General features: G+C 39.3%; 1 protein-coding gene across 2 annotated transcripts in view; it reads right to left on the bottom strand.

Annotated features, from left to right (window-relative positions):
* Window positions 1-1,412: 1,412 nt before the first annotated feature.
* LOC143029660 (cytochrome P450 2L1-like) overlaps window positions 1,413-12,635 on the bottom strand; it is a 64,255-nt gene continuing 53,032 nt past the window's right edge. For both annotated transcript variants that reach the window (XM_076192465.1, XM_076192466.1), the window contains 3 exons: window positions 11,092-11,209; window positions 10,399-10,543; window positions 1,413-3,700 (listed from right to left, as the gene is read on the bottom strand). In XM_076192465.1, the coding sequence (XP_076048580.1) occupies window positions 3,501-3,700; window positions 10,399-10,543; window positions 11,092-11,209 (463 nt within the window). In that variant the 3' untranslated portion in view covers window positions 1,413-3,500. The remainder of the gene's footprint in view (window positions 3,701-10,398; window positions 10,544-11,091; window positions 11,210-12,635) is intronic.

Below are 12,635 nucleotides of genomic sequence, written 5' to 3'. Positions count from 1 at the left end.
ATCCGCTACGCTTTGGCATGAACATCCGAGTGCCACAGAGGGCGTGAACCCTCCTAATGAAGGGGATCAGCGCCTCGAGAGAGCCGAGACATCAACCGGTCCTGGCCTGGTCCTTGCATCGTGTTCCGCAGTACCTGGCGTTCGAAAGGGCCATTATGGAGGAAGAACACTTCCCTCGACGCGTCGCCTTTCTGCTCGCCTTGACTACGGACTACAGGGCTTCACAGCTGGCGGCAATCACCCGCCACCCGTCCGTCTCCAAACTGGAGGAGGACAGCTCGGCCCTAACCCTCTCTCCATCACCAACATTCCTGGCCAGGAACGGCCGAGCGGACGACATGATCGGCCCTCTCAGAATACAATCCTTCCGGGAGGGAGGACGCCCACATCCACTGCGCCCGGTCCGTGCGTTCGAAGACTACGTGGACCACACGGAAGAGATTTCTGAGGATCATATCTTCTACAACTCGAAATTTAGGATTCCCCTAACCCCGAGGTCCCGGGCGCACCTGCCCTTCCGTTTTTTGGGAGAGAGCCGACCCGGGCCATGCCCCGCACGCCCACAGCATCAGGGACTTTGTGGCATCGCTGGAGTTTCTCCGCACCCACTCTGTGGAGCGGGTGCGGGACCTAGGGACTGGACATCGACGACTCCCTTGGGGACACGGTGTCTCTACCACTCGGTCGCCCCTGTCCCATGTGTCGCCATGGAAACGGCTCCACCCCTCTCATCTCAAAAAAGTGGAGGGGGCAAAGGGCGACCGAGGAGTGGGGAGGGGCTAGGAACCGTTGAACAGGATACAAATTTCGTATAATTTACGCATTGTGTGAACAGTGCAATGTTGTACATGTCACATTCTTCGGCGTGGGTACTTGACGTTTCTGTCTCCCCTCTACTGAGTGATAAAATGAATAAGTCTCCCATAGGAAAGACACACGTAATAACGGTTTGATTCAGGCTTCACCTCTCCTCCCACCTGTCCTCGTCTCATGCATAGCTTCGCTGTGCAGGTTTCTTTCAGCCGATAATATTTCTTTGTCGCGGCTCGTGCCGCTTAAATTCTTCTTATCGGCTTAAGAAACCTGCACAGATTTAGGGTCCCTCCCTCCTCCCACAGGCGAAGCCTTCATTTCTCATTGAAGTGACGCGACGCCCGGCTCGAGCTAGCAGGGTAAGAAGGGAAGGGATAGGGAGGGGGAGGTGGGGTCGACAATGCGCATGCCTGCACAGAGCCGGGAATTTTAAATTTCCGATGATTTTGGCGGAAAATTCAAACCACACTCAACCTTCGGGAAATGGCCATATGACCAGGAGTGTGGTATGGGATTATCGCTATAGCTTCGCTGTGCAGGTTTCTTAAGCCGATAAGAAGAATTTAAGCGGCACGAGCCGCGACAAAGAAATATTTTATGACTTATAATCACGGTCCATACATTTAAAAATTAGTTTACCATTAATTGTGGGTTGGTGACACCGTTTTCTTTTTTTTATTGGTTTAGAACAGAAAACGAGTTTACAATCTCTAAATTATTCATTTCTCTGTAACAATATTTCAAGCTTTTATAACTTATAATCACGGTCCATATATTTAAAAATTAGTTTACCATTAATTGTGGGTTGGTGATACCGTTTGTTTTCTTTTTTGTATTAGTGTAGAACAGAAAACGAGAGTTTACAATCTCTAACTAAATTACTCATTTCTCTGTAACAAGTTTTCAAGCTTTTATGACTTATAATCACGGTCCATACATTTAAAAATTATTTTAACATTAGTTATGGGTTGGTGACACCGTTTTCTCTTTTGTATTGGTGTAGAACAGAAAACGAGAGTTTACAATCTCTAACTAAATTATTCATTTCTCTGTAACTTGTACATAGATACTTCCACTTCCAGTATGGGCTAGCTTCAGACTGAAATCAAAACAGAGTGCGGGAGACTGACCGCGCGGAGGCCCTCTATCTCAGTGCTCTTACCGCCAAATTCAAATCGTGTTTAATCAAAATTGCCGTGTTATTAAAAAAAAAATACTTAAGAATTAACTCATATTAAATCGAAAACGCGTTAGTTAAATTCGTGTTAAATGAGCTCTGTATTACCATTTGATTTTGTTTCTCAATTGGTCCGTTTATTAACCTCCCCCCTACGCGCTTGCCACTTATCGTCTAGGCTGGTTTTAATTAGGCTAGTTAGGATTATATATTCCCAATCGTAACCAGTAACTACCTCATAAGACTATTAGAAAGGCTTTAACTCCTACCCAGACATTGCGTTGCATTCCTCTCGAAATTTAGTGATTAGAAAAGTGACCATAGAAAAGCAGTGCACTGGACCTCATCCTCAGAGGCTCAGAGCCCAGTATCACGCAGTAAGGAGTAGGCATCACGTTCTCACGGTAAGAGTAGGCATGCCACACTTTCCCATAGAGCATGTCTTGTGAGGACCTTGCCTCCTGGACATGCTATTCACATCGTTCGCCATTGCCAGTAACGTAACAGTGACACGTGCTTATTGTTCTGGGAAATTTACTGAAACAAGAAATGTGCTTCGTGACGTACCCACAAAGGTGCTTCGTGACATGCCCCAAAATCAGAATCTACAAGTTTAATCGGAGTTCATTGCCAAACCCACTCCAGTGATTCAATTCATACTCAGGAACTAAAGCTTTTAGTGTATGAAGCGGAAGATAGGGGAAAGGGAACCATTGGACGCGATTCCCCTCCCCCACCACATGTTCAGTGCCATCGATTAAGGACAGGCATGGTCCCCGCCGCTCCTACGCGACGCATGGATCCACAAATATCAACAGCATCCTGTTCAACCGAAGGCATCCACTCATTTGAAGATATCACCAGTCAGTGCACTAATAAAAGAGAGGCCAAAGAGACAGAGGTATTATTTTATTGTGTTAGCTAGAACTTTGAGCATGCAGGGCTAGCCAGGTAGGATAAACAAATGCATAAGTGATTGATAATCAATTACTATGAATTTCTTGATGAATATCAGCTGCATGACACTGTTTGTGGAAATAATTTTAATCATAATAAAATCAGTGTAGCATGTTCTGTTTAATTAGCCTAGGGGTGTGATTTATATGAGTTTGCTCCCCTCTGAGAAACATTCCTCTGGTCTTTCGAAATCGAAATTACATGCTCGGATTGAAGGGAACGTGCATGGTCCCGACTGGCATCCCAAGTTTCCTGGACTTTGGCTCCCAACTGCAGCTATCCCCCTCTGCCAATTTCCCATTGTATGAGAATTCTCATGCCCCTCAACCACCCCCTCCTCTTTCAACTGACCAGGGATTTCGGGACAATTATTATTATTTTTTTTTTTTTTCTAAGAAAGTCTTGACAAAAAGTTCTGTTAGTTTACAATGAATAATGGTTGACAGTCAACCAGAATATTGTATAATGGAATATGGTGATATCATCTGGCCTTGTTACATTTCACTATTATAAATGCTAAACCAAGAGCATAGTAGCTATTAAAACCAGTGAGCTAAGTTTGAATTGTATGTGGCCTCCTCTCAAAGACCACTTTATATGGTTTAACATGATGGAAGAGATGTTTGTTTGGATCAGCTTCAGCAACAATTTTTTCTCCTGGTGGGGATTTGATTGTAAATTGCTGTAGAACTGCTGAAGTGAACAGGAAAAGTTCCATCCTTGCCAAAGTTTCCCCAGGACACACACGACGTCCTGTTGAGAGGACAAACTAAAGATAATTCAATGGAGTCTGTATTTACCTCATGTACAAATTTACAAAGCTGCTACTCCAGTAACCCATAGTTACATGCAGTCAATACTCAAGGGACTTTAGTGGTGGCCCAAAAGATCAAAGTCATAAAGCACTTTTCAATATTCATAAACTAATCTTGTAGGGGAAAGCCAATCTGATTTTTAAACTTTCACTTTTCCCCCTTTGTGCTCTCCTTTATTGCTCACTTGTTTCCATCTCTTTTTTTCCAGGTTTTGTGGAAGGGATAGGGATGCCACCTCTGTTTCCTATGTGTATTTGTTTTGTTTCCTATAATTAATATTTCTGTCCATGGAGACAGTAGTATGACAAAGAGCTGGAGTCATGGAGATGGTAGAAAAAAGAGGCAAAGAGGGATATTTGAAGTTAAAAATGATAAACATTCTTTATTGAGTAGAGATTAGTTTACATACACAAAAGAATGTTGAATGACTAGCCTGTAGGGACATCACTGGAGCCCATAAAGTATTGAGTGCAATCAATACCCCATCCAGGGTGTTCTCATGTGTGTCATAAAATGTATTTGAATGGGGAGTGAAGGGACCAGAAATATGCCTTTCTATATTTTTTCTCTTGTGAAGAGTCAAGGCAAAAGGGGGTTTGGGAGGGCAGGTTCAACCAGAACTTTAATAACTCCCCAAATGTGTGTGGTTGTTCAGTAGTAGATTAGTTTGCTTGTAAAAAGAAAAATGAATATGTTTGCTGTGAGTGAAACTTAAGTTAAAAAGGAAAGGCGAGATTGAGATTGGGAGAATGATTGGTAATTTGGCTGGAGTGATGTGGGAGAGGAGTGGCTCTGTTGGTGAGTGATGAGATATGCAAGTGGAAGGTTGAATGGAAGCAAGTGCCATCTAGGATTATGTGGATAAATTTGAGAATAGATTGTGAGGTGTTTGTGAATGCATATGGTCCTGTTAGTAATAGAAATGAGGAAAGGAAGATGAGTTTGGAATTATCTAAATGAGTGTGTTTACAGTTCTGGAGTGAATGTGAATATACTGGTGATGGGTGATTTGAATCCTTCAGTAGATCAACCAGAGGGTGGTAAGTGCTTGGAAAGAGTGAAAGTGGGGATAAAATGTTGGAAATGTGTACTAAAGGTGAAATAATGACTGTTAATACCATGTTGGAAAAGAAGAATGTACATAATTATATGTTGTTGTTTTTGTTGTAGTTGTCATTCCCTAGACTGAACTAAGCAGTCCTGTCTCCCTGAGGAATACCATGGGTGGAACGGGAATTTCCAACAAACCCATTATAGAGTAAATGTGTTGTTCGCATGCATAATTGTGTAAAATTCAGTTCTCCATAATATGTTGTACAGTATTGGGTGATATGTTACATCCTGGACACTTATTTGTGATACTATCATCCAGCCACTTCTGGTAACTTAGATGGGCTCCAATGGTAGCTGCACCACAACATGGCCAGGTGAACTCTGTCCTCTCAGGTGTTGTATTTGTGCACCCTGTAATCATCTTATGCTTTGTTCTGTATAGTCTGTAGGGTGTTGTGATGTGTCTCAGTGAAGTTAGGGTCCCATGTGAGGCTTGTATAATTCATCACTGAGTGAATATATTGCTTGTATACTGTAGTGGTAGTTTCTTTGTTGTGTCCAAATATTGTACCTACTAGTAATTTAAGTATGTTGAGTCTAGGTGTGCATTTTGTCTTTATGTTTGTGATGTGTTGTTTGAATATGGATGTATCATATGTATTACTCATCCAAGAATTTTAGGTGTGTATGTGTTTGGTATGAGGGTGTTCTTGATAAAGAGGTGTTGTATGTATTTGTATTCTGTCTAATGGGACCTTTCGCAGTGAGCAGATTGATACAAGACACCGCCAGATTTTGTCATTCTTGCCAGAAAATAAATACTTTTTTGGGCAAGTTTTATAACCTTACAGAGGTGTATCGTTGTACATTATTGTGTCTGAAATTTAAGTCAATTAATTTCATGATTGCAAACGGCATATAGCATTGTTTGAGCCTCTATATATAATCACAGATGATATTCGTAAAACAGCCTATAATTGTATCAAGCCAAGCAATTTGTCATTTTCTACCAACTTCAATGGATGTATACTGATATATACTTTCATTTGAATACACCAAGCAATAGGCAAATCCATGTAATGTATCGAAAATATAATTTTGCATCAAAGACTTAATTTTTTCAGTACGATAAACTTTGTCTTAAGTTATATATATTTTTTTAATCTGATGTCCAGCTTGCCACGGCACACATAAAATTAGTCATATTTGTTTGAAAATAGCTCCCAATAGATCTAAGAGGCTATTCTTTACAAAAATGTAGTTAACTTCGTACGTCCGCCACCACTGTTGTTATTTTTTATCTCACTGATTATCTTCATATACAGGACGTGACAGTGATATCCATTATTTTTCAACCCTCTCAGATAAAATGCACAAACCGAAATCAACATCATCTTATTTTTACTGCTCATAGTTACTTCAGTAAAAATAATTACCTATTTTTAGTTTTACCTTATAATTAAATTAACAAAGCCTTATCACACACCAGTAATTAAAAATTATAACATTATGAGTCATGTTTTTCATTTTAAATACATTTATGCAGCAATTTATGGCATATCTTTTTTTAAATATCGGTTTCCAAATTAGCTAAGTCACCCCTTTGCCTCGTGAAATCCGAGACAATTGAAAATTCTAGCACTAATAGGAATCTACGAGCCTGACTGTGAAAGGTCCCATTGGTGAGAAGTGATGATGTTGATTTGGCTGGGGGTGATTTTGAGTCTTTTTGTAGTGAACCAAGTGTTTAATGTGTTGAGGTATTATTTAGTCTGATAGCTGCAAGTATTTCTGCAGCTCTGTGTAGCAGTTTGTGCATGTAATTATCATGTCATCTGTGTAAGAAGAAATTTGTATTTCTGGGGTGTGGGTATATTGTGTATGTATAAATTAAATCTTGCTGCATTTCTGTATCTTGTTGTATTGTTTCTGAACCGGGGCAGTGGACGAGATGCAGGGATGACCCATCATCTAAGAGGAGCCAAGAAACTTGTTCCAGATGTCTATTACTCTGTGGGGAAAGCTGTTCTTTTTCAGATCCCTTCTTTAGCTGTCTTTCTTGATTTTCTTTCCATGTCCTCTTGTATGTCTACTATCCCATTTTATTAGATCCTCTCTATCAATAGTTTCTATGCCTTTCATGATTCTATAAATAGTTATCAAGTCTCCTCTCTCTCTTCTTTGCTCTAATGTCTGCAGTTCAAGTTTTGTTAGTCTCTCTTCATATGATAGTTCTGAGAGTGTTGGTGCCAATTTTGTAATTGCTCTTTGTATTCTTTCAAGTTTTGTTACACATTTTTTGTACTTAGTGACCACATTGTCACTGCATACTCCAATCTTGGTCTTATCAAAGTGACTAGTATTTTCTTCACCATCTCTTCATCCAGGTATGTAAATGCCACTTTGATTGTTCTTATTAAATTATAATTTTCTCAAAAAAATTTGTTTATATGTTTCTCAGGGGACATAATATTCATAATAATGACTCCCAGGTCCTTCTCATTTTCTAATTTTTTTATTTCTTCTCCCAATTTATATGATCCCACTATTCTTTTTTGCTTCTTCTAAATTCCATTATACTACACTTCTTGATATTGAATTCCATCTCCCACTTCCTACTCCATTCCCATACTTTATTGAGATCACTCTGTAGTGACTCACAATCTTCTTCAGTGTTCACTTTTTTCAACAATTTTGCATCATCCACAAAGAAGCTCATATAACTTTCAATTCCTTCATCCATATCATTAATGTATATAGCAAACATTATTGGGGCCAGAACTGTTCCTTGTGGAACACCACTTATTACTTCATTCTAATTGGAGTGTTTGTCTCTTATCACCACTCTCATTTTTCTTTCATGCAAGAAGTCTTCCATCCACTTCAGAAGTTTGTCCTGTATTCCTCCTGCAGTTTCTAATTTCTTAAGCAACTTCTTATGTGGCACCTTATCAAAAGCTTTTTTTAGGTCTAGAAATGCACAATCAGCCCATCCATCTCTTTCTTGTTTTACATCTATTAGCCTTGAATAGAAACACATTAAGTTTGTGACACATAATTGTCCTTGTCTAAATCCAGATTGCCTTGGATTTAGCACTTTGTTTTTTTCCAAATGCCTTACCCATCTAGTTTTGATAATTCTTTCACAGATTTTGGCTATCGTACTTGTAAGAGAGACCAGTCTATAGTTAATAGGGTTTTCCTTGTTTCCTCCTTTATATATTGGTACTATATTTGCTCTTTTCCAATCTTCTGGAACTTTTCCCTCTTTCAATGAACTGTTTATTAGGCTATGTATTTTGTATGTTAGTTCATTCTTGCATTCTCTCAAAATCCAGTTTGCCATTTCATCCGGTCCATGTGATTTTCTGACATCGAGATTATGGCCCATCATTCAGGAGGTGCTAAGATAAGAGGGAGGGTGGAGGGGTGTGGAGTGTTTTCAGGGATGGAATGGGTGGGAATGATTTTATGCCTTTTTCTTTTTGGCTACCCCCCTTTTAAGGGGGAAAAAGCCTTGGTATATGTATGTATGTATGAGATTACTCAAGTGTTTCATTATTTCATTTCTTGATACTTCTATCTCTTTCATAGAGGGAACTCTCTCCTCCCATTCAATATCTCTTGATTGTATGTTCTCCCTTGTAAACACCGATTTAAAATGCTTATTCATAATTTCTGCCATTTCTATTTCCTCTGTGTATTTGACTCCTCCTTGTCGTAGTTTCTCTAATTCTTGTCTGCTTTTCAGTTTGTTGTTTACAAATCTGTAAAATAATTTTGGTTGACCTTTACATTTTTCTATGACATCTTTTTCGTATTCTATTTTTTCTTCTCTGTGCACCTGTACGTATTCATTTCTATAACTAGTATAAGAAGTGTTCTGCATTGGGGCCTACCTGAAATGATGCCATCAAAATCTTTTTGTGTAAAATCTATCAGAAGAGTGTTTGTGGATTGTAGTGGTCTAAAACTGTGTTGTGATCTGGCAAGGGGAATATGTGGTGTGACAATTTTTGTTTGTATTGTCACTGGAAAGAATGAGTGAAGAAAGACTAGTAAAAGAGGTATGGAAGGCAGATGTGGAGGGAGTGAACATGAGGGGACGTCCTAGGATGAGGTGGATGGATGGGGTGAAGGGGGCTTTGGGGAAGAGGGGAATGTCTGTTGAGGAAGGAAGGGAGAGGACGGAAGACAGAGGTGAGTGGAGAATGGTTGTATATGGATGACGTTGTGACTGCATGAGGAGGAATGGGCGGGGGGGTGGGGGGTGGGGTAGTATGTGTGAGTAAATTTTGACGCAGCCCGAAGGGATTTCTCCCCGTCCTCGCCTTATATGCAAAGGGGGACGGAGAGGGGGGGTCGCCGATTAAATGAAGCGGCCTTGCTGTGGATGTACTGTGTCTTGCGACACTGCTTCTGACCCAGGGCGGTGGGCAGGGTGCAGGGATGACCCGTCATCCAGGAGGTGCTCAGATGAGAGGAAGGGTGGGAGGGGTGTGGAGTGTATTTAGGGATGAAATGGGTGGGAGTGTTTTTATGCCTTTCCCTTTTTGGCTACCTCCCTTGGAAGGGGGAAAAAGCCTTGGTATATATATGTATGTATTGTCACTGTTAATGTTGTTCCCTAAACTGTCTGGCCAAGCAGTCCTGTCTACCTGAGGAATGCCATGGCTGGAATGGTGTTTTCCCACAAATCCCTTGAAGAGTATATATTGTGTTGTTGACGTGCCTGTTTGTGTACAATGCAGTCTTTTATAATGTGTTCTATAGTATGGGGTGATATGGTACATCATGAACAGTTATCTGTGATGCAGTCATCCAGCCTCTTCTGATAACTTAGAAAGGCTGGATGGTGGCCACACTGCAGCCTGGAACTGTTGTGTTTGTTAAATTTGGGGATTGTGATGATTTTACTATTCATTTGTGTAAGAATGTATATGTGATTACTACAAATTGTATGGAAAACTTATCTTGGAAATATGTATATAGAAAAACTTAACAAAATTTTTCATTTACCATGCTACCATCCAACATGTGTGAATGATATTTTGACACAACCCAAAGGGATTTCTCTACATCTTCTTTTTTTATGAATGGTGGGGATGGAAAGGGGGGTTGCTGATTAGGTGAAGTTGCCTTGCTGTGCATGTGATGCGTCTTGCTGCATTGCCTCTAACCCAGGGCAGTGGGCGGGATACAGGGATTACTGTCATTCACAAGGAGCTAAAATGAGAGGGAGGAAAGGGTGTGTGTAGGTGGGTACCTTTAGACTTTGGCTGCCTCCCTGGTAAAGGGAAAATGCCCTTGGTATATAGATAGATAACTAGATAGGTGGGTTCGTAATGGCTGCATGGTGAAGCTGTGAAGGTAAACCATCTTTGGTTGTCTAGGTCCTTTGGTAGATGAAATTGCTTTGTGGGACTGTAAATGACTCATGCAATGTGTTGAGGATATGTGATATTTTATCCCCAAGGTGCTGAGGTGAAAAGGGTGGTGTTAGTGGGTCTTTTTGGAGCAGTTTAGTGGTCTGACTTGGCCATCCCCATTAAGAGAGGGATTGCAGCCTTTGCATATACATACCAATTGAGAATGGGAGAAATCCTTCTCTCTTAGTCATACATTTTCCATTTTCATCAATAAAGTGTTCTGGGTAGAATTTCACAGGATATTTCCAATAGCGAGAGTCAAAGTGGCAGCTGAAAATGTTGGCCATCACAATAGAACCCTGAAGCAGAGCAAGATTTTCATTATTAGCACAGCTAAGGAATGATTATATATCATGTAATGGTGTAAGATAGACAAGGTGGTCTAGATATGCGAAAGACACCAGTTAAGTTATGGGGAGTGACATTTTTACAGAAAATTTTATTCCAAAGCTACACACTTATTTTTGTTATGATTTTGTAAATATGAGAAAAAAAATATATAGAACAAATTATAAACATGAATTAAGATTCTAAACCTAATACAGTAAACTAAAAGCAGTGTTGATAGTTTTTCATGAAGAAACTTGTGCAATTTACAATTGATCAATTACTCAATCCATTATTCTGCAGTCATACCTTCTGGGGTGTGCTATACATCACTCAAAGTAGAAAATAATATATGAAATGACTGAGTGTTGGGTAGTGTAAGATAACATGTTTTGTGTTGTCTGTGGTGTCATCAAAATTTATATGGCAACTTCACTTTTCATTCCAGTATACATTACAAATTTGACATCTTGATTGATATAATGATTTCAAGTAAAAGAACTCTTGTTTGACACATGACCTTGGGTAGAATATATCCTTCTAAATCTGTATCTTCAGAGACCAGGTGTGGAAGGCCCAGGGGTCCAAAAGATGCATGACGGTGAACTTCATTCAGCATTGCCTCAAGGTATTGCAAGCTGGAATATAAGAAATATAGAATATTTGAATTAATGTACATAAGAACATAAGAATGAAGGAGACTGCAAGAGACCAGAAGGCCTACACTAGGCAGCTCTGTATCCATCATCACCTGTCATCCCCATCCATAAAGTTGTCTAATTGTTTCTTAAAACAACTGATAGTTTCAGTGCTTACTACATGGTTACTAATTATATTTCATTTGTCGATCACCCTATTAGTAAACCAATTTTTGCCTATTTCCTTTTTAAATCTAAATTTGTCCAGTTTAAAACCATTACTGTGAGTCGTGCCCTGTTTTAATATGATGACCTTGTTTGCATCACCCTTGTTAAAGTCTTTGATCCACTTGAACACCTCTATCAGATCACCCCTCCTTTATATATAGGTACTATATTTGCTTTTTTCCAATCTTCTGGAACTTTACCTTCTTTCAAGGAACTGTTTATTATGCTATGTATTATGTCTGCTAGTTCATTCCTGCATTCTTTCAAAATCCAGTTTGCTATTTCATCTGGTCCATGTGATTTTCTGACATCAAGATTACTCAAATGGTTCAATATTTCATTCTTTGTTACTTCTATTTCTTTCATAGGGGGGACTTTCTCTTTCCATTTGATCTCTTCATTTTGTATGTTCTCCCTTGTAAACACTGATTTAAAATGTTTGTTCATAATTTCCGCCATTTCAATTTCCTGTGTATTCAACTCCTCCTTGTCTTAATTTCTCCAAATTTTGTTTGTAGTGATTCACAATCTTCTTCCGTGTTCACTTTTTTCAATAGTTTTGCATCATCTGCAAAAAAGCTCATATAGCTTTCAATTCCTTCATCCATATCATTAATATATATAGCAAACATTATTGGGGCCAGAACTGTTCCTTGTGGAACACCGCTTATTACTTCATCCCATTTTGAGTGTTGATCTCTTATCACTACTCTCATTTTTCTTTCTTGCAAAAAGTCTTCCATCCAATTTAGCAGTTTGCCCTGTATTACTCCTTCAGTTTCTAATTTCTTAAGCAACTTCTTATGTGGTACTTTGTCAAAAGCTTTTTTTAGGTCTAGAAATGCACAATCAGCCCATCCATCTCTTTCTTGTATTATATCTATTAGTCTTGAATAGAAACATATTAAATTGGTGACGCATGATCGTCCTTGTCTGAATCCAAATTGCCTTGGATTGAGCACATTGTTTTTTTTTCTAAATATTTTACCCATCTATTTTTGACAATTCTTTCACAAATTTTTGCTATTGTACTTGTTAGAGAGACTGGCCTATAGTTGTTAGGGTCTTCTTTATTTCCTCCTTTATATATAGGTACTATATTTGCTTTTTTCCAATCTTCTGGAACTTTACCTTCTTTCAAGGAACTGTTTATTATGCTATGTATTATGTCTGCTAGTTCATTCCTGCATTCTTTCAA

This window comes from Oratosquilla oratoria, chromosome 11 (assembly GCF_046742065.1).
Source record: "Oratosquilla oratoria isolate Oo_2021 chromosome 11, ASM4674206v1, whole genome shotgun sequence".
Taxonomy (NCBI): Eukaryota; Metazoa; Arthropoda; class Malacostraca; order Stomatopoda; family Squillidae; genus Oratosquilla; species Oratosquilla oratoria.
Note: the sequence above shows the minus strand (reverse complement) of the source record. Positions and strands in the feature narration are given on the sequence as shown.